This window comes from Talpa europaea, assembly GCF_964194135.1.
Source record: "Talpa europaea genome assembly, chromosome: 5".
NCBI lineage: Eukaryota > Metazoa > Chordata > Mammalia > Eulipotyphla > Talpidae > Talpa > Talpa europaea.
Genome location: NC_140071.1, coordinates 72596808 through 72617325, shown reverse-complemented (window position 1 = coordinate 72617325; position 20518 = coordinate 72596808). Strand labels below are relative to the sequence as shown.

General features: G+C 41.0%; 1 protein-coding gene across 1 annotated transcript in view; it reads left to right on the top strand.

The window, feature by feature from the left end:
• REEP5 (receptor accessory protein 5) overlaps positions 1 to 2553 on the top strand; it is a gene marked incomplete at its 3' end in the record, with an annotated part of 49561 nt that extends 47008 nt beyond the window's left edge. Inside the window, exon 5 of the mRNA XM_084234016.1 lies at positions 2504 to 2553. Within this exon, the coding sequence (XP_084090142.1) occupies positions 2504 to 2553 (50 nt within the window). The remainder of the gene's footprint in view (positions 1 to 2503) is intronic.
• Positions 2554 to 20518: the final 17965 nt, after the last annotated feature.

Genomic DNA, 20518 nt, shown 5'->3' with positions numbered 1-20518 from the left:
GAGTTCACCAATTTTCTCCACTTCTTGCATTTCTCTGCTGTTGAGGCCATCTACAAAAACATTACATTTTTTAATTCGGTTATAGTATTTTTTAGATCAATTGGTTCTAATTGTTACAGTCTCCTATTTCTTGGTCTTTATTCTATGCCTGTTTTACATTTTCCACTGTTTCTTTTAGTTCAGTGAGTCTTGTGAAAACTGTTACCTTGAACAGTTCTGATGAATTTACTTCTTGTAGGCTTTTCTTTGCTCCAGTGTTTGTGTTATATTCTATTGTCTATTCATTTTTAATTTTTACAGGTTGTAGCAGGGATAAACTTTCAGATTGCTGCCTTTACTCTGTTAGGTGTCCAGAGAACAGGTGGCAAGGGGTAACAAGTAGAAAGAAACTGAAGTATACATGGAGCACAGGAGGGTCATCTCCAGTGAGAATCAGGGATTCAAGCTTCCTTCTTTCCTATAGGTATGAGTTGTGTCATGAAGCTCCATAGAGACCCCCTTCTCCAGAAAAACTCCCAGCCTATGTGTATGAACACACACACACACACACACCACTTCATATAATGTGTCACACACCACTTGAGCATTGGACATGGATTGTTTTTGAGACAACGCCAACAAGACAGGTGTTGGTTAATGCATTTCCAGTATAGAGCCTTACCCTGGGGTGTTTGTGCCTATTGTTGAGATCTAGGTGTTTAAATTCTAGTTAATTCAGGTGTCATCTCAGTTTTGGTCCTGGGTTGAATGGTGGCAGGTGTTTAAAATATCACAGCCTCAGGCTGCAAGTCAGCCTCATCTATGAGGATACTCAGGTGATCTGACCTAGTTCTCTCTATTGGTTCAGGCTCCAGCTGTTCTATAGTCGGAGCCTTCAGTTCAAGCCAGTAATTATCACTCTACACCCGTTTGTTCTATAGTTTCCCAACAGTGCACCCTCTGTCCTGGATGTCAACTCTGTACATACCCTTATGCAACAAAGTGCTGGGTCTCCAAAGTCTCCAGTGTAGGTATGAGCCTGAGTCAAGAGCTGAAGGTGGTGGTGGGGGGGGATGGTTCCATTCAGCAGCCATATCTAACTCATGAGTTATATTGCACTAGTTTTGCAACAAACACAGTTTACTGCTGGACCATTGCTCCTGTTTTGTGCTATAGTTGTCTCTTCTCTTTCAGGGGTTAACTTTGTCCTCACTTTGCTGCCATCTTGTTGGGACTCCTCAAAGTTGACTTTTTAAAATAAAAGCTATGAAGTTAGAGTGGGGCTAACAAATAGGTAATGCCTGACAGTGGAAATTAAGCTGGGTGAGGAAGAAGAGAAGAACAGAAAGGAAAGAGAGGATCAATGTAAAAAGTATTAGGATCAATGAATAGAAAACCAGGTGGTGGGGGAAGAACTCTGAATCAGTATAATAGTGATCATGAGCTGCAGGGATAGGAGGCACCGAGATTAAAGGAACTGTAGTTCTTGGCAGTGACAGAGGCCACAGAGTGAGTGTCTGAGGTAGAGTATGGTAGGTAGGATGAAACATTGTTTTGGGAGGGAAGAACTAAGGGGCTAGGATATTAGAAGGATTGTGGACATCTATGGTTATTGAAATCATCAATAATTAAAATAGGAGTAGTGTTAGAAAATAATGTTATCTTTGGGGCAAAATCTTAAAGAAATGAGGCAGCATATGTAAAGATCAGAGGTGGCTAGGGGAAAACACACTAGTAGTAGATATAATAAGATTCTGAATGGGACAATGAAGAACAAAGAACAATGAAGAACAAGAACAACCTCAAGCCCTGGTGCTAGAATCATAGAAGAAAACAAATAATCACAACCAGAGAAAACACTGTCCTTAAGGACAGCTGGATTTCTGTAAAAGCAAGAAGGTATAAAGGAAACATTCAGAGACATGAATGAGGATATAGAAGTCATATATAGAAAGCTAATGATGATCTTAAGTTCCACAGGGTTTTTAGAATTTGTAGAAAAGTGGGCAATGGACTTATAATTCGGGATTTTTTTTTTTTGCACTCTTTAATTAGAAAGCGGGAAATGAGAGATGACCTTGCCTCTTGAGGAGGCAAGATGCCCACCAAGATAGGTCTCAGCAGCACTGGTGTCCCTGCGGGATGTTCCCCCACTTCCTTCTCACAGGCCTCTCTCCCTCCTACACTGCTATTTCTGGGCACAAAACTCCAATCTACTTAAATACTTTTCTATAATTTTAAGAATTCTCTTAACTTGTAACTTCCATACCCTTCTTCCACCTTGGGCTCACCAGTTTCTTTTTCAGAGCTCAGAACTCCTAGATGGCCTTCAAGAACTTTGTTCAAATACTAATATTTGTGATCTGAGGCAGTATCTTGTCCATTTCCTGGAAGTTCTCAGCCTAGACCACAGACTTCTGTGTTCCCTTCTGAACATGAGTCATGCGATTGCTATCTGGTAGCTACATTAAGCACAGAGCCTATATTGCAAACAACTTTGATTATTTTTCTTTCCTTCTAACAGCCAAGAAAGCTGCTGTGAATTTACTGGGTGATGAAAAGAAGAGTACCTAAGCCATGACTGGATGGACCCTTTCTGCCCTCTCTATACCTTCTTATTAGAGCTTGCTATTACTACATTAGGGATTGTGGTATAATCGTTTTAATGTTACCTTGGACACATTTTTGATATATGAAAAAAAGGAATGTGTTGGGTTGTTTTTGTTTTGTTTTTTTTTTTTTGCTTACTTTTACTATATACATAAGGAGCATTTTAATTTAAATTTAATGTAATTTTTGGAAAATATGTTTGCCTCTGGGTAGGAAGAGACAGATGTTACTGTCCTACAGGAAATAAAAACTTAAAATTAAGTATCCCACAGGCATTATACCTTACTGTTCTCTCTCTGCATGCATTCTCTCTGTACTTACACTTACTCTGTGTGGTTCTACTTCATGAAATGTACAATTTTGTATGAAATGTTTTTAATGTATTTGTGCATTTATGTGGAAAAATGTTATAACATGCATAATGCTCATGGAGAGCAACTGTCAAAAACTGAAGACTCCATTGTGATCTGCTAAATAATACTGCAGAAAATTAATACAAATGAATAATATTTCTAAGTCAGTTAAGTGATAAATGAGATTGAATGGAGGGTGGCCTCCTTGTTTTCCTATCATGGTAGCATCTAAATATAAGAACAACTTTGTAAAGCAGTCACTTTAGTGATAAATGTGGAAATGTACACACACATTAGTAATTACAACTCCTAATTCTGTGTAGAACTCGTAATACTATCTTGTGGCCTTTTAAATACTTGCTTATAAGCTTTAGATGTCTCTATTTTAAGATGCTAAAGTTTCTTAACTTCAAGCTGGTTTCACTTTCAAAAGTGAGGAGTAATGTAACATGTTGGTTTAGTCTTGTTTTATTTCCTAGTCTTTTTTAAAACCACTTTAAGGAACTGCCCATCTCTGATTCCATATTCTTGTTTATATCATTGGTAATGTCATGATGATATTAGGTTTTAAGAACAATGCTGACAGAATGAAAGGAAGTATAATAAAACCTGTAACCTAGTTGGCAGTGGTTAAGCCAGCTGCCCTAACCTTCTTTCTCTGGCCTTTTAGGGCAAATACAAGAGATACCCCTAGTATACTATTCACAATCACTTATAGTCCTTTAAATGTTATCATTTTTATGCTTTCTGTTGATAACCTGCATTTAACTTCAGAGCAAAAAGGATAAATTAATATCTGAAGCTGGATCAGCCAAATAATAGAGACCTTGACAACTTGTCAGGACTAGATAATTGAGCTTTATACCAGTACCACTGCTTGGAGCCTTCTGAAGTAGAATAAATTGACTAAAACAAGACTGTCACAGAACTAACAAGATTAAATATCCAACCTGTAAAATATTTGTTGAGGCAAATAGAGCTGGTTAACTCTCTTTTAGGTAACAATTAAGATTGTAACATGGTTCATGTTATAAAAATGAGACAGTATCACCCAAATATTACAATATGGATCAGGGCTTTATTTTTTTTCTGAAAAACAGTGGTGATCATAAGTCATCTTAGTAAACTTACCTCAAAATTAAAAAAAAAAACAAAACCTTTAGAAAGCAAATAATTGTTATTGGGAGAAAAATCAAGCCTTAACTTTTTGTTTTTAAAAAAAATATCTCTAGGAATATTTAAAGCCCTTTCCCCATAGATAAAGTATGCTTTTCTTGATGGCAGAAAAATGAAAATTAGCAACTTAAAAATTAGAATATGTAATTGTTAGAATCCAAAACATATAACTTTTACTACATAGAATATATTATCAGGCAAGAAGGGGAGGCATAAGTTACTACCGCTCATAACTGCTTATAGGCTAATAAGTTTAAAAGCTATATTAAGAAAATATATTCTGACTGAAAATTTTTTATCCATATAACTTTCTCCTACAGTGCATTCTGCAAGGAATTTAGGGTACTCTTCTGGGCAAAGTGTACATATTATTGACAGAAGCTATGAGCTGAAAATTCTCAGTTTAGATTTCCCAAACAATATATTGCTATGGTTAATGTATTTGAAAAACTAATTAAACCTGTGTTTAGCTAGAAAACAAGCATTTATTAGTACCTGAATGATATTTCAGGGGTATGTAAAATTACAGAATCCCTACAGCAATTTCTTTCCTACTTGAAAGGTTTCAGATCAACAGTTACTGCTACCCTGCGAGACTCTTCTACATACAGCCTGAAGAAAATGAGCATAACCTTTAAATAAATTACAACCTATCTTGGAGATGTGATATATTAAGTGGAAATGGATGTAAATAAAATTCCGTTATCTCAGTGACTGTTCTATTTCATTTTATTTTATGGGCTTTGGAAAAAAAACCCTAAAATTACTTAAGCAAAATCATAGTAAATATAGAAATGAATTTTAAACATTGCTGTTTATTAACCGCATTGCTTATCTGTAATTTTTCCCTACTGATCACTACTTGTCAGAGGAAAGACCTTCCCTAAAAAAGTTTCTACCAATAATTAGTACTAGATTTAAAAGAAACTGAAACCATCGCTTTCTATACACACCAGTCTAGTGTAACATAAGATAGTGTTTTGCATATATGTTGATGTATAATAAACACTTCTTATACGTGCCTCTAAATCATTCTGTACTATTTTATTTTATTTTTTAAATATTTATTTATGCATACAAGAACTGGGGCACAGGCCAGAGATGTGGAGGGTGAGAGAATCCACCAGAGACAGTGGGGAACAGAACAGGCAGAGTGACTGAAATACGCTGCTGAGGGCAGCAACGGGTGAGTCAGGAGAGGTCCGCTGCGCCATGTGGGTAGCTCCCTGGCTGGGGATCGAACTCGTGCTGCAGTGGCTGCGGACAGCTTCATAGGTTGCGTCTTAACCCCCTGCGCCACCAGGGAGGCCCTCTAAATCATTCTGTACTATGTTAGAAGAGACTGAGAAAAGAACTTGAGAATTTTATTTAAAAATACCTACTTCTGGAAGGGTGATTTTTGATCAGCTCTATCTCATACATCTACTTTTTAGACCTGTATGTCTAGAATTGTGGTGTTTAGAAGAACACACACATTTCACATACTTAGCCATCAAGATTTCAGTACAGTATAGTCTGGCAAGAAAGTAGATAAATTTGAGAATGACCTTAAAAGTTTTTCTAGGTCCTCTTAAAATATTGGCTTGTAAGATCTCTTTATAACACACACTTCATGGAGAATTAAGGGCAATAAGGAATTTCTTTGGTTAAATCAGTAGTTCTCCTACATTAAGATGCTTTCTTTGAGTAGGGGGGCATTGTTAAAACAGACTGATGATCCCATCACCCCCCTAAGTTTTGACTCAGTAGGTAGGGCGTGGGGCTGAAAAATTTGCATTTTCATCATATTCCCAGGTGGTGGTCCAAGAACCGCACTTTGAGATAAAACCACTGGGTTAGGTAAATGTATCATTACAAAAGTTTTCAGATCTGGCTGCACATTACAGTCACTTGAGAAGCTTCCTAAAAAAACTGGTTTTTACCTCTACTGCTAGAAATTCTATCAGTCAGCTATGGTACCCAGGTACCAGTGCACTTTTAAACTACAGGTGATCCTAATATATAGCCAGGGCTGAGAACCACTGATGACTACTAGTAAGAACAAGAATCCCAAAAGATTTGTCTTAGCTAGATAGTTCATCTGGCATGTTGGTTTGCTGCTGTAACAAATTACCACAAATTTGATGGCTTCAAAGAACACAAATGTACTAGCTTACAGTTTTGGAGACATCTGAAAATGGGTTGATAGAGCTGCATTTCTTACGGAGAATGTAGTGGAGAATCTATTTCCCTGCCTTTTTTCAGCTTCTTTTTTTTTTTTTTTTTTTTATAAATTTTATTGTTATATTCCCCATACAGTTGCAGCCCCCCATTCTGACCCCAATCCCTCCCCTCCCGCCCCCGCCCCCCTAAAAGTGTCTCTGGTTCATAGTTTTTTGTTGATTTTGATTTTCACTTTCTTATAGTTATTCATTTTCCTGGTCCATTGTTTAAGTTTTCTAGATTCCTGCTATGAGTGAGACCATCCGGTATTTTTCTTTTTCTTTTTGGCTTATTTCGCTGAGCATGATCCCTTCCAGCGCCATCCATGTTGCAGCAAATTGCATGTGTTTATCTTTTTTGAATGCTGAGTAATATTCCATGGTATATATGTACCACATCTTCTTGATCCAGTCATCTATTTTTGGGCATTTGGGTTGTTTCCAAAGCTTAGCTATTGTAAACAGTGCTGCTATAAACATAGGGGTGCAGGTGTTCTTTGGAATTGATGTTTCTGTGTCCTTTGGGTAAATACCTAGGAGTGGAATTGCTGGGTCATATGGAAGCTCTATGTTTAGTAGGTCCAGAAATCTCCACACAGCTTTCCACAGTGGTTGGACCAGTTTGCACTCCCACCAACAGTGCAGAAGAGTTCCTTTTTCTCCACACCCTCGCCAACATTTGTTGTTGCTAGTTTTTTTAATATGTGCCATTCTCACTGGTGTAAGATGGTATCTCATGGTAGTTTTGATTTGCATTTCCCTGATGACAAGTGATGTTGAACATTTTTTCATATGCCTGTTGGCCATTTGCATTTCCTCTTCAGAGAAGTTTCTTTTAAGCTCTTCTGCCCATTTTTTGACTGGATTACTTTCTTTGTTGTTGTTGAGTCTCATCAGCTCTTTGCAGATTTTTGTGATCAGTCCTTTATCATTAGTGTTGGGTGCAAAAATGTTCTCCCAGTTGGTGGGGTTTCTCTTTGTTTTTGTTATTGTCTCTTTTGCTGTGCAAAAGCTCTTTAATTTGATATAGTCCCAGCTGTTTATCTTTGCCTTCACTATCACTGCTTTGGGTGATGTGTCTGTAAAGATGTCTTTGATGTGCAAATCACGTAGTGTTTCGCCTATATTTCCTTCTATATATTTTATGGTTTCAGGTCTTATGTCTAGTTCTTTAATCCATTTTGAGTTGATTTTTGTGTATGGTGTGAGGTGGTGGTCAAGCTTCATTCTTTTGCATGTAGCGACCCAGTTTTCCCAGCACCATTTATTGAACAAACTTTCTTTGCTCCAATGCATAGTCTTTGCTCCTTTGTCAAAGATTAGTTGACCATAAATCTGTGGGTTTATTTCTGGATTTTCTATTCGATTCCATTGGTCTGTATGTCTGTTCTTGTTCCAATACCATGCAGTTTTGATGATTATGGCTTTGTAGTATAGTTTGAAGTCTGGGAGTCTGATGCCTCCATTCCCTTCTTTTTTTTTCAGGAGAGCTTTGGCTATTCGGGGTTTTTTGTGATTCCATATGAATTTCATCAATAATTGTTCTATTTCTTTGAAGAATGACATTGAAATTTTGATTGGAATAGCATTGAATCTGTATATTGCTTTTGGAAGGATGGCCATTTTAATAATGTTTATTCTTCCAATCCATGAGCAGGGGATGTCTCTCCATTTCTTTGTGTCTTCTTCTATTTCTTTTAACAGTGTTTTATAGTTTTCTTTGTATAGGTCCTTTACCTCTTTTGTTAGATTTATTCCCAAATATTTGATTTTTTTTGTTTCAATAACAAAAGGGATGGTCTTTTTGATTTCTTCTTCTTCAGATTTATTGTTTGTGTATAGGAAAGCTACTGACTTTTGCGTGTTGATTTTGTATCCTGCCACTTTACTGAACTGATTGATGAGTTGAATTAGCTTTTCTGTGGAGTTTTTGGGGTTCTCTATGTATAATATCATATCGTCTGCAAATAGTGATAGTTTGACTTCTTCTTTTCCTATTTGGATTCCTTGGATGTCTTTCTCTTGTCTTATTGCCCTGGCTAGGACTTCCAGTATTATATTGAAAAGCAATGGTGAGAGTGGACATCCTTGTCTTGTTCCAGATCTTAATGGAATTGCTTTCAGCTTTTCACCATTGAGAATGATACTGGCTGTTGGCTTGTCATAGATGGCCTTTATGATGTTGAGGTATGTTCCTTGTATCCCAAGAACTTCAAGGGCTTTTATCCTGAATGGGTGTTGCACTTTGTCGAAAGCTTTCTCAGCATCTATTGATATTATCATATGGTTTTTATATTTCTTTTTGTTGATGTGTTGGATAACGTTGATTGATTTTCGGATGTTAAACCATCCTTGTGCCCCTGGAATGAATCCAACTTGGTCGTGGTGAATTATCTTATGGATACATTGTTGGATTCTGATAGCTAAAATTTTATTGAGGATTTTTGCATCAGTGTTCATTAGGGAGATTGGCCTGTAGTTTTCCTTTTTTGTGTTGTCCTTGTTCGGTTTTGGTATTAGTGTAATGTTGGCTTCATAGAACGTGTTTGGTATTGTCCCTTCCTTCTCAATTTTTTGGAAGAGTTTGTGAAGGATAGGCACTAATTCGTCTCTGAATGTTTGGTAGAATTCATTTGTAAATCCATCAGGTCCTGGGCTTTTGTTTTTGGGGAGGTTTTTGATTACCATTTCAATTTTGCTAATTGTAATTGGTCTGTTTAGGTGTTCTATTTCTTCTTTATCTAGCTTTGGGTGATTGTAGAGTTGTAGGAATTTGTCCATCTCCTCTAGATTGTTAAACTTGTTTCCATATAACTGTTCATAGTAGTTACTGATTATTCTTTTGATTTCTGCTGTGTCCGTTGTGATTTCTCCTCTTTCATTGATGATCCTGTTTATTTGTGCTTTCTCCCTTTTTTCCTTTGTGAGCCTGGCTAGGGGTTTGTCTATTTTATTGATTTTTTCAAAGAACCAGCTCTTGGTTTCATTGATCTTTTGGATTGTTTTTTTAGTTTCAATTTCATTTATTTCTGCTTTGGTTTTTATTATTTCTTTTCTTCTACTGGTTTTGGGGTTTTCTTGTTGTTCTTTTTCTAGATCTTTGAGCTTCGAGATTAGGTTGTTTCTTTGCGTTCTTTCTTGTTTCTTGATGTGAGCTTCTATTGCTATATATTTTCCTCTTATTACTGCTTTTGCTGCATCCCATACATTTAGGATATTGGTGTCCTCCTTGTCGTTCAATTCAAAAAATTTTTTAATTTCTTCTTTGATCTCCTCATTAGTCCAATGGTCTTCCAGTAGTGTGGTTTTTAATCTCCATGAGGTAGGAAAGTTCCTTGCCTTCTTTTTATGGTTTATTTCTAGTTTGATGCCTTCATGGTCAGAAAAGATGGTTGATATGATTTCAATCTTGGTGTATCTGTTGATGTTTGTCTTGTGCCCCAGTATGTGATCGATCCTGGAGAATGATCCGTGTGCGCTTGAGAAAAATGTGTACTCCGTTTTTTTGGGGTTTAGTGTTCTATAGATGTCTGTTAAGCCCAATTGCTCTAGGTCTTTATTTAGAGCTTTGGTTTCTTTACTTATTTTTTGTCTTGTTGATCTATCCATTGTTGATAGTGGTGTGTTGAAGTCTCCCACTACGTATGTGTTTTCTCTGATGTCTGTTTTCAGAGAGGACAACAGTTGTCTGATATATTTTGGTGCTCCTTCGTTTGGTGAGTATATGTTAATGAGTGTTATTTCTTCTTGAAGTATTGTCCCCTTGATCATAATGTAGTGACCATTGGGGTCTCTTTTTATATTTTTGAGTTTGAAATCTGTTTTATCTGATATAAGTATAGCTGTTCCTGCTTTCTTTTTTGGTCCATTTGCTTGTAGGATTGTTTTCCATCCTTTAACTTTGAGCCTATTTTTATCTTTTGTAGCTAAATGTGTTTCCTGGAGACAGCAAAAGGTTGGGTTTTGTTTCTTAATCCAGGCTGCAACTCTGTGTCTTTTTATTGAAGAGTTTAGTCCATTTACATTTAGAGTTAATATTGATATGTTAACATCTGTATTTGCCATTGTGTTTGTCTTTCCTTTGATTTTATTTATTTATTCTTTTAATAACTTTTTTTTTTTTTGGCCTTCTTTCATTGTTATTCGTCGCTCTGAGGTTCTGGCTTTAGGACTCCTTGTAGTATTTTTTGGAGTGGGGGTTTAGTTGCAATGAAATTCCGGAGTTTCTGTTTGTCTGGGAAGGTCCATATTCTTTCTTCAAAGAGGAAGGAGAGCTTTGCGGGATAGAGTATTCTTGGCTGGCATCTGTTTTCTTGGAGTCTGTTGACTATGTCCCTCCACTCTCTCCTTGCCCGTAGTGTTTCTTCGGGGAAGTCTGATGTCAGCCTGATTGGTTTTCCTTTGAATGTTATCTGTTTCTTCCCTCTTGCCAGCTTCATTATTTTTTCCTTGTCCTGGATTCTTGGGAGCTTTACTATTATGTGTCTTGCTGTATTTTTCCTTTCGTCGTGGAAGTTTGGTGTTCTTCTTGCTTCTTGTATATCAATTTTCAGCTCCTTCTTCACATTTGGGAAGTTCTCTTCAATTATCTCTTTGAATATTTTCTCTGTTCCTACATCTCTCTCCTCTCCTTCTGGTATTCCTATAACTCTTATATTTCCTTTCCTCATGGAGTCAGATAGTTCCCGAAGTCTTTCTTCGTTCTTTTTCCTTCGTACTTCTCTTTCCTTCTCTGTTTTGGTTCTTTTTATTTCTGTGTCTTCAAGATTACTTATTCGTTCTTCCATTTCATCTATTCTGCTTTCATTGCTTTTCCCAGAATTCTTTAGTTCTTCCATTAATTCTTTGATCTCCTGCATTTCTTTTACTTCCCTCTTTAGGGACTCAATTTCTTTCTTCTGACCATTGTTTTCCCTCTCTAGGGACTCAATTGCATTCTTCTGATCGTTGATTATTTTTCCCTTATCATTGTTTTCCTTTATGACTTCTGTCAGTTTTTTAATCACGGCAATTTTAAATTCTCTTTCTGGAAGGCTCAGAAATTCTTCCAAGTTATTGTCGTTGCAATCTGGGGGCTGGCTTTCTTTTTGTGGTGTGCTTTTTCTCTGGAGAGTTGCTAGGTTGCGTGTGGTTCTTCTCCTCCCTACTGTCTGTTTTCTAATTTGCCGTATGCGTTGGGACACTGTGTTGTTGGGACTTGCCGGCATCTTGGGTGGGCTTCTCTGTTCCCCTCTGGTTCTTCCAGGAGTCATCTGTCAGTTTCAAGCAGCCTTTACTGGAGAAAGGTCCCTGTTCTAAAATGCCGATGTGGGGACACACTCCCCTGTGCGCCTGGTCTGCCCTGGCAGTGGGTTTCTGCTCCCCTCTGGGCTTGGACTGCAGGCCAGAGGGGGTCTGGCGTGGGCGAACTTCCCCCGCTCACCTCTGGCTCCTGAGGAAGCCTTCTGCAGGTAGTCTTTACTGAAGAAATGTCCCTGTTCTAAAATGGTGATGTGGGACACACTCCCTGCGCTTCTGGTCTCAGGCACACTCTTCTGCGCGCCTGGTCTGCCCCGGCTGTGGGTGCTCGCTCTCCCTGTGGGCTCAGACTACTTGTTCAGAAGGGGCCCGGTGTGGGCTAACTCCCCAGCTGGCCACTAGCTCCTTCAGTAGCCTGTGCTGGGGTCAAGTCGCTAGGTGGTACCAGAGATCTCTCCTAGAGCCCTTGGGGAGCTGATTTTCCACCCCGTGGGACAGGGAGCAGAGCGGGGATGGTAGGGTACACCTCAACGGCTTTGGGGTGCTGTGTCTGCCTTGTGCCCCACCGTCGTGGGGAACCCACGCCCCTAATTTCGTGCCCCGGGTCTCAGTTCCAAAGCCCTCAGTTCCAGGACGCGGGCTGTAGCCCAGATCAGTGGCGCGGGAATGGCGCCTTTTGAATCCTGCTCCCCTGCCTGGGCGCCTTGTTCCTGCTCACTCAGGGAGGGCCTCCGCCCGGGTCTCAGTTCCAAAGCCCTCAGTTCCAGGACGCGGGCTGTAGCCCAGATCAGTGGTGCGGGAATGGCGCCTTTTGAATCCTGCTCCCCTGCCTGGGCGCCTTGTTCCTGCTCACTCAGGGAGGGCCTCCGCCAGGGTCTCAGTTCCAAAGCCCTCAGTTCCAGGACGCGGGCTGTAGCCCAGATCAGTGGCGCGGGAATGGCGCCTTTTGAATCCCGCTCCCCTGCCTGGGCACCTTGTTCCTGCTCACTCATGGAGGGCCTCCGCAGTCTCCCCGCAAGCCTAGGTCGCAGGCGCAGGGCCCTGGGCAGCTGCAATCCGAGCGCCGCTTTCGCGCAAGCTTACCGGGCGGCCGGGGCTGTGTGCTGGTGCTGGTCTCCTCCTGGTGGGCGGGGCTCTCTTTAATGGCGCCTGGAGCTCACCTCCGCGGCGGATCCTGCAGGGTTCGCCTCAGCTCCCGTTCACGGGGTGTGGTGGCTGAAATAGTTCCTTTCCACTCACAGTCCCACTTGCTGCATCCGTTTTTCTTGTTGGGCGTTTTGGTTTGTTGTTTCCCTCGTCTCTGCCGGTCGGAGAGTGCCGCCTCTGTGGGCGGGGGAGGGGAGCAGGGTTCTGTGCTTCCCTCCCTTCTCGTCCTCTTTTATGGCAACTTTCTTCTTCGGGCAGTTTGCTGGAGTCGTCCCTTTATCTTCCGTGTCCCAGTTCTCACTGGGACCTGCCGCTTTTCCTCCCTATTAACTTTTTTTAATGGGAGATCTTACTCGCAGCGTCTCCTCGCCGCCATGTTGCTCCGCCCCCCCTCCTTTTTTCAGCTTCTAATGTGGCCTGCATTTCTTGGCTTGTGAACCTCTAATACTCCAACATTGACTTCCTTTTTATAAGGGGATTATATTGTGATTATATTGGACCACCTGGGTAATCCAAGGTACTCTCTCCAGATTGAAATCCTTCATCCCATCTGCAAAGACCATTTTCTTTCTTTTAAAATTAATTTATAAATTTTCTTATATCATTGTAAAGATGTGATTAGGATGGGGCAGTAGTTTATTTCTCTTCTCAGGTTCTAGTCCTCATTCTCCCATCACCATAGCACACCCGTGATCCATCTCCCCTAACCCTCACACTTTTCCCTCTCCTGCTGTATGCTTCAGATCTATGGTCAATTTGCAAGTTTTGTCTTTTTCCTAACCCTTTTTTCTGTTCCTCTACATTCCATATAAGATTGTCCTTGGATATTAAACTGATAAGAACTCGATGTTAGCGAAAAGGCTGAAAAGACTGTTTCCATGTAACTTAACATTCACAGGTTTGGGGGGGGGGTGCTGTAGGGGAGCATTATTGTACCTACTTTACCCAGTTTCTCTTTGGGTATAGAAATTTCACTATAAAGTCACACCCAATATCAAAATGCAGATCTTCGTTGACTTACAATGGGGTTATATCCAAAGAAATCCACTGTACATTGAAAATACCAAAGTTGAAAATGCATTTAATACACCGATCAAACATTATAGCTACCTTAATTATGCTTTTATCAGCTTATATCAAGTAAAAATCACCTAACACAAAGTCTTTTTTTTTTTTTTTTTTTTAGAGAAAGAAGGGGGTGGGGGCGGGGAAAGGAAGGGTTGGGGTCAAAATAAGGGGGTTGTAATTGTATGGGGAATATAAAAATAAAATTTAACTTAAAAAAAAAGAAAATAATAACACTGGAGTCATGGAAAAAGGGTGATCAAACTTTCTTACCTCCTGTTGAAAAAATAATGTAAAGTGCAAAATCCTGGGCACTATTTTCAATCTGTCAATGGAATAAATGAACAGACATTTAAAAAAAAAAGAAAGAAAAGAAAAAAAAGAAAGAAGGAAATCCTGCCATTTTTCTTTTTACTTTTTTTTTTTTTTTAAGATATATTTATTTATTTATACAAGCACTGGGTACAGTCAGAAGCGCAGGAGGGTGAGAGAATTCACCAGAGCCAGAGCGGGGAGCAGAGCCTGCAGAAGGACCAAGGTACACTGCTGAGGGGAGCAGCGGGCGTGACAGGAGAGGTCTGCGCGCCATGTGGGACCCTCGCCCGGCGGCCGGGGATAGAACTGGTGCTGCAGAGGCTGTGGGCAGCTTTGCAGCCCAGCGCTCAACCGCTGCGCCACCAGGGGAGGCCCACACAAAGTCTATTTTATAATAGTGTTGAATATCTAATACAATTTATTGAACACTGTAATTTATTTTCACTGAAAGTGAAAAACAGAATGATTGCATAGTTTTTCACCAATAATTAACACAGTTGAAAGTACATTGGGCCTGGAGAATGAAACACTGCACTAAAATTAATTGCTGGAGGATAGAAATGCTATAGTTACAGGGTTGTCTTTCTGTGATAAGGCTCAGAACAGCTGGTAGGTAGGTTGTTTACTTGCATGATCACATGGCTGACTAGGAGCTTTGGCTCCCTGCCACTGCCCAACAGCATGAGTACTGCACAGCCTATCACTAGCCAGCACCCCCATCCCCCAAAAAATAATCTGTACGGAATGTGTGTTGCTTTCACACCCATTGTAAAATTGAAAAATCAAAAATCTTAAATAGAACCACTTTAAATTGGGGATTATCTGAAATGAGCAATCTCAACATTGAGAGGGAACAAAAATAAGGGAAATAAACCGAGAGTAGAGGTTTATCCTCTTAGGATAGGTTGAGTTGAGGGAGAGAAGTAGTTATATTAAAACAGAATTGAATGACTAAATTCTGAGACCCAGTTCCAAACCGTCTTCTCTCACTAAGCCCTTACAGATCCTTCCTCCATTCAGGAAAATTGATAAAAAGCAGATCAGCCTATGTGAAAACACCTCTGATCTTGGAGCTATCTCCCCACATGTGTCTGGCAGATATCCTTTTAATAAAATGCATAGTATTTATGTGCTCAGTAGTGCCAATCGACTTCTTGGTGTTTCACTCTTTAAATACTCATCACTGTCCCAGCCCTCCCAGTTACTGGAATCAGCCCGGGAGCTTCTGCTAGGCAGGGTAAGATTTCAGCACTGGGACCCTCCACTCACAGTCCTCACAGCCCTCCAAGCCAGTGGAACAAGGCACAGACATGCTCCAGGGCAGGCTCTACCACCACTCCAGATCTCACAAGGCCCCAGCAGCTGTGCCCAACATCAGGTAACACCCAGAGCAGGGGAGAGAAGGACCCACATACAACAAAAGCCCCAATTACAACAGAGCAAACCCAAAGCAAACAATAGGGAGAAAGAAAAATACAAATAGCCAAGAAAGTCTTCTGGGGAACAATATAAAACGGGAATATACAGTGCTCAAACATTTAGTTTATTTCTAAAACTTGGTTATTGTAAATAGTATTGAAACGATGCTAAGACAGGGCTCTAGCAGGGCTACAGCACTCAAAGGACAGTGCACAGGTGGAGGTCAGGTCACTGCTATGGTTTTTCACCATGTAAACACAACTAAAGACCACTAATGTTCAAGGAACAACAACAATGGGGCTTATTTATCAAACAGGGGAACAAAGAATTCTGGCTATCTCAGCACAGAGTCCAGAAGTCCCAAACAAGACTGTTCATTAGATGGTGCTGTCCCATCAATGATGGCCTAGAGTTTGTGGCAACACCAACAAGCAGTGGGCCAGGATCCAATTCACAGTGGCAGCTGGAAGTGCTCAGAGGCGGGGCTGCTGAGATGACAATGCAGAAGCTCACAGAAGGATAGACTGGACAGCACCAGAGACAACAGCACCGGGAGGTGGTACTGGACAACAGAAGTGGTGGACAGCTCTTAGAGGTGACCCAGACAGCGTGCCAGTCACCTGTCAACAGTACTGATAGTACTGGCCAGTAGTGCCAGTCACCACTGGTCACCAGAGGCAGGCATAGCAGCCAGGTCTCTGTAACAGTCTTTGGCTTCTTTCTTTGGAGACAGGCTGCTTGAACGCTTCTTCTTTCCTGCAAGGTTGTCACTGATCCTTTATTTCTTCAGAGTCCTGAAACAAAATCTACAAGCTGGCTCCTGCCCTTCCTTCTATCCTTTTCAGGGTCTCCTACCATACAAGTCTGATTGGACCATTTTCAATCCTAAATTACTGATTGGACATTTGCACCAAACAGCTCATTCTTGTTTTTGGTTATGTGTTTTTATGTGAATAATTAACTAATGATCTGGGCTTGAGCCTTATTGGTTCATTTAGCTCACACATGATTGTTTCATTCTACAACTTGGTGTCTGCAAAGACCCTACCTGTTCTGACCTGAAGGCAGGCTCATGGGCTGGTGGGCTCTGAGCCAGGGCTGGCCTCAGTGGGACTGGAGGCACTTGGCGCATGGTACCTGTTCAGTGGGGCTGGGTATAAAATTAAGGCTGAGAGTAAGGGGGTGGCCCTGCAGCAGCACTGGATCAGCAGCACTTTGTCCCAGCTGCTGCTGGGTGGGCTCAGCTGAGAGCCCACCATGTTAGCCTGGGGCTCCAGGAGCTGCAGCACTGGAGCTGGTCCAGTTGGGCCCCATGCTCCTCCCTATAGCTGTGAATCAGGGGCCATGGGATTTGCTGTTGCCTCCTGCAAAGGGTAACCTTGCCAGTGGGGCTGCATGCCTTGGGGCAGTGTGGCAGGGGAACCACTGCCCCATGAAGTGTGTGCCAGCAACAACCTGAGCCCAGTGGAGCCACAGGTGGCAGGCAGTAAAATGCCCCCCACAAGCAGCATGCTTCTGGAGCCAGCTAATGGATCCCCGAGAGAGGGGGCTCTGGTGCTCAAACCTGCCTTGTGCTGGGGCCAGTGCCTAAGGTGAATGGCAATGTAGCCATTAGCAGGGCTGTCTGGGTGCTGCCCAGAGGCAGCATCCTCGGTGGCCTGTGGGAAATTCCCCCTGCAGCCTGTGGAGCCTTAAGGAAAGGGGCTGCCCACAGTATCTTCAGCCACTATGCTTTTAGAGTGCTGTGTGCAGCTCTCAGCAGCCTCCACTGGCCAACCCTCCAGCTGTACTCACTGATTGGTAAGGTGGAGGCACCAACAAAGCCACATGTCCCACTGCTTGCTTAGTGGTAAGGAGCTGGTCTTGTCCAGAGGCTTATGCTGCAGGGATCCGGTTTCAAATAAATAACAGAAAAGAAAAAAAACCCTGAGAACCTAACCACAGACATGGAAGAGCTCTCTTACCTATCAGAAAAGAATTAAAAATTGTCATGATTAAAAACTAAAGAATGGGAACAATACAAAGAAAACTCATGAAAAGTGATCAGAGATATATGAGAAAACTCAGAAAAAGGAAATGAATACTGAGAAGCACAAGCAATAAACAGATCGAAATTGAAACTTTAAACAAGAAAATAGAATTGCAAGATGTACAAAGATAAATAGAAGAGGTAACAAATTCTGGAGAAAGCCATGAAAGCACAATAAACCTAATGAAAGAATAAGCAATCTCAAAGACATAAATGAGGCAAGAATAAAGATACAGGGCCTCCCCGGTGGCGCAGCGGTTGAGCGCTGGGTTGCGAAGCTGCCTGCAGCCTCCACAGCACCAGTTCGATCCCCGGCCACCTGGTGACGGTCCCGTCCCACATGGCGCGCAGACCTCTCCTGCCGCCCGCTGTTCCCCTCAGCAGTGTGCTTCAGTTCTTCTGCCTGCTCTGCTCCCCGCTCTGGCTCTGGTGAATTCTCTCACCCTCCTGCGCTTCTGACTGTACCCAGTGCTTGTATAAATAAATAAATAAATCTAAAACAAACAAACAAACAAAAAAGAATAAAGATACAAAAAAAGATTAAAGGAAAAAGAATGAAGAGGGCTTCCCCCGGTGGCGCAGTGGTTGAGCACGGGGCTGGGAAGCTGCCCGCAGCCTGTGCAGCGCCAGTTCGATCCCCGGCTGCTCCAGGGCCACCAGAGGAGGGTCCCGCATGGCACGCAGACCTCTCCTGCCGCCCACTGCTCCCCTCAGCAGTGTACTTCGGTCCTTCTGCCTGCTCTGCTCCCCACTCTGGCCCTGGTGAATCCTCTTACCCTCCTGCGCTTCTGACTGTACCCAGTGCTTGTATAAACTAACAAACAAACAAATAAATAAAAACATGCCTCTATTAAAAAAAAAAAACAAAAAAACAAGAACTAGCTTGAGGAAAACATAAGTACAGAAAAGAAAAATAACTGAAGCATACTTCAGTGTTTCTCAAACTTATGTGTAAGAATCACTTGGGAATTTTGTTACATGCCTTCAAATTCTGGCCTGCATCTATAGAGATTCTGCGTTTTTCTCAAGCTCCCAGGAGAGGCCAGGACTGTTTTTGATTAATGAAAAATTCATTATGTGCTAACTAAAATAAATGTGAAACAGCAATATAATGTTACAGTAATTGTTCAGAAACTTTTTCTGACAATCCTACTACTCCATAACTAAAACAATTTTAGACTCCAGTTGCCTTTTTGTAACGTATCTTTTATTTGGCTACTCCCACTGCCATACTCTACTACCTTCTTCCTTGGTTGTCTTTATTATCAGGACTGAAAAAGCTACATATTCAGTCTCCCAGCCTCCCTCTCCCTCACAGCCAAAGATGGACAGGTGTCACAATTTTCTACAGTGACAGTCAGCTGAGAGGGATTTTGAGAAAACTGACTTTCCTATTGAAGGACAGAAGAGGCTGGCACAGCTGTCTTTTCTTTCTGCCTTTAACACTGCTGGTATATTTGATATTGTGTCTGTCAGTCCTTTTACAAGCTTGAGACAACAATCATAAGAATGTTAGGAACATGCCAAGAACAGTGAAATATACAGATACATGAGGACATCAGTGACAGCTGAACCAACAGTTATAATCTGTAGATTTCATATTATTCCAAAATTAACTAGTACAGGGGTCTGTTTTGCACATATCATCCCAATATTTATTCATGATATAGCTACTTAGATATTTGACTTTTGTTCATCACTGTAAAGTACATTAACAGAAATTATTAAGGAAAAAAACAGGAATTCCAATACTTCCTCCTGCACATCAATGGGTCACTGAAACTGTGGGTTTATTTTTCAACCAACTGAAATTGTTCAGTCTCAGGCAATAAAAACTTAAATGAGATTTACTTGAAGGTGAGGTAACTCACAGAATTCACAGACAAGCTAAAGCAGGCCTCAGGAATTATAAGTTCAAATTTGTAAATTATTAGGAATCTTTGCTCCCATCACCATCCATACTTCAGATTTAAATTCCCGAGAAATAACCTACTAGCCGAAGCACATGGAGTCAGACAATGCAATTCTACAAGTAAAGTTCATTAGCCAAAAACACATGGCTGGGTAAGGATCCCAGTAAATTTTTACACAGAATCAGCATTTTCAGAATAGTCCTTTGGAATAAAGTTACTCTCTGATCCAATTTAGTTCTTGAAAAATAGTGTATAATTTTAGAATTGCAATTAAGATAATGTTGTCAAGTCTATAAAATAAGCAAATCTAAAGCCTAAACTCCAGGACTTTTTTTTTCCATATACAAATGGCTGGCTTATTTTTATTAAAAAAATTATTATTATTAAAAAAAGGAAAGGATGGGCCTCCCTGGTGGCGCAGTGGTTGAGCGCTGGGCTGCGAAGCTGCCCACAGCCTCTGCAGTGCCGGTTCGATCCCCTGCCACTGGAGGAGGGTCCCACAAGGCGCGCAGACCTCTCCTGCCGCCCGCTGCTCCCCTCAGCAGTGTACTTCGGTCCTTCTGCCTGTTCTGCTCCCTGTTCTGGCGAATTCTCTCACCCTCCCACATTTCTGACTGTACCCAGTGCTTGAATAAATAAATCTTAAAAAAAACTGAAAAAAAAAAAAAAGGAAAGGATGCTTGCAGAGACTCAAGCAGGCAGAAAGAGCTGCCTCCAGGGCATTCTGTATGTCAAAAAACTAATTGCACAATTTGGGTATAGCAACTGACTAAAAATTATGATCTACAAGCTACTCATAGTCTTCCAAAAGGATCTAAAAATTCCTATAATTTCACACTTAACCTTGCACTACTCATTTTATTCTTATGTCCTCTACTGACATTAATGAGTTCACAAGCAGAAGCTACAAGTCAGTTTCGAATTTTATTTAACTTTATTTAACTTAAAAGGTTAACAAAATGTGTAATTAAAATCTTACCAAACTTATCGATCTAAAATATGTTTACATAGAGGACAGTAACTTATGGTAGAGTCCATGTTCATTTAAAAATATGCTTCTTTCTTCCACAAAAA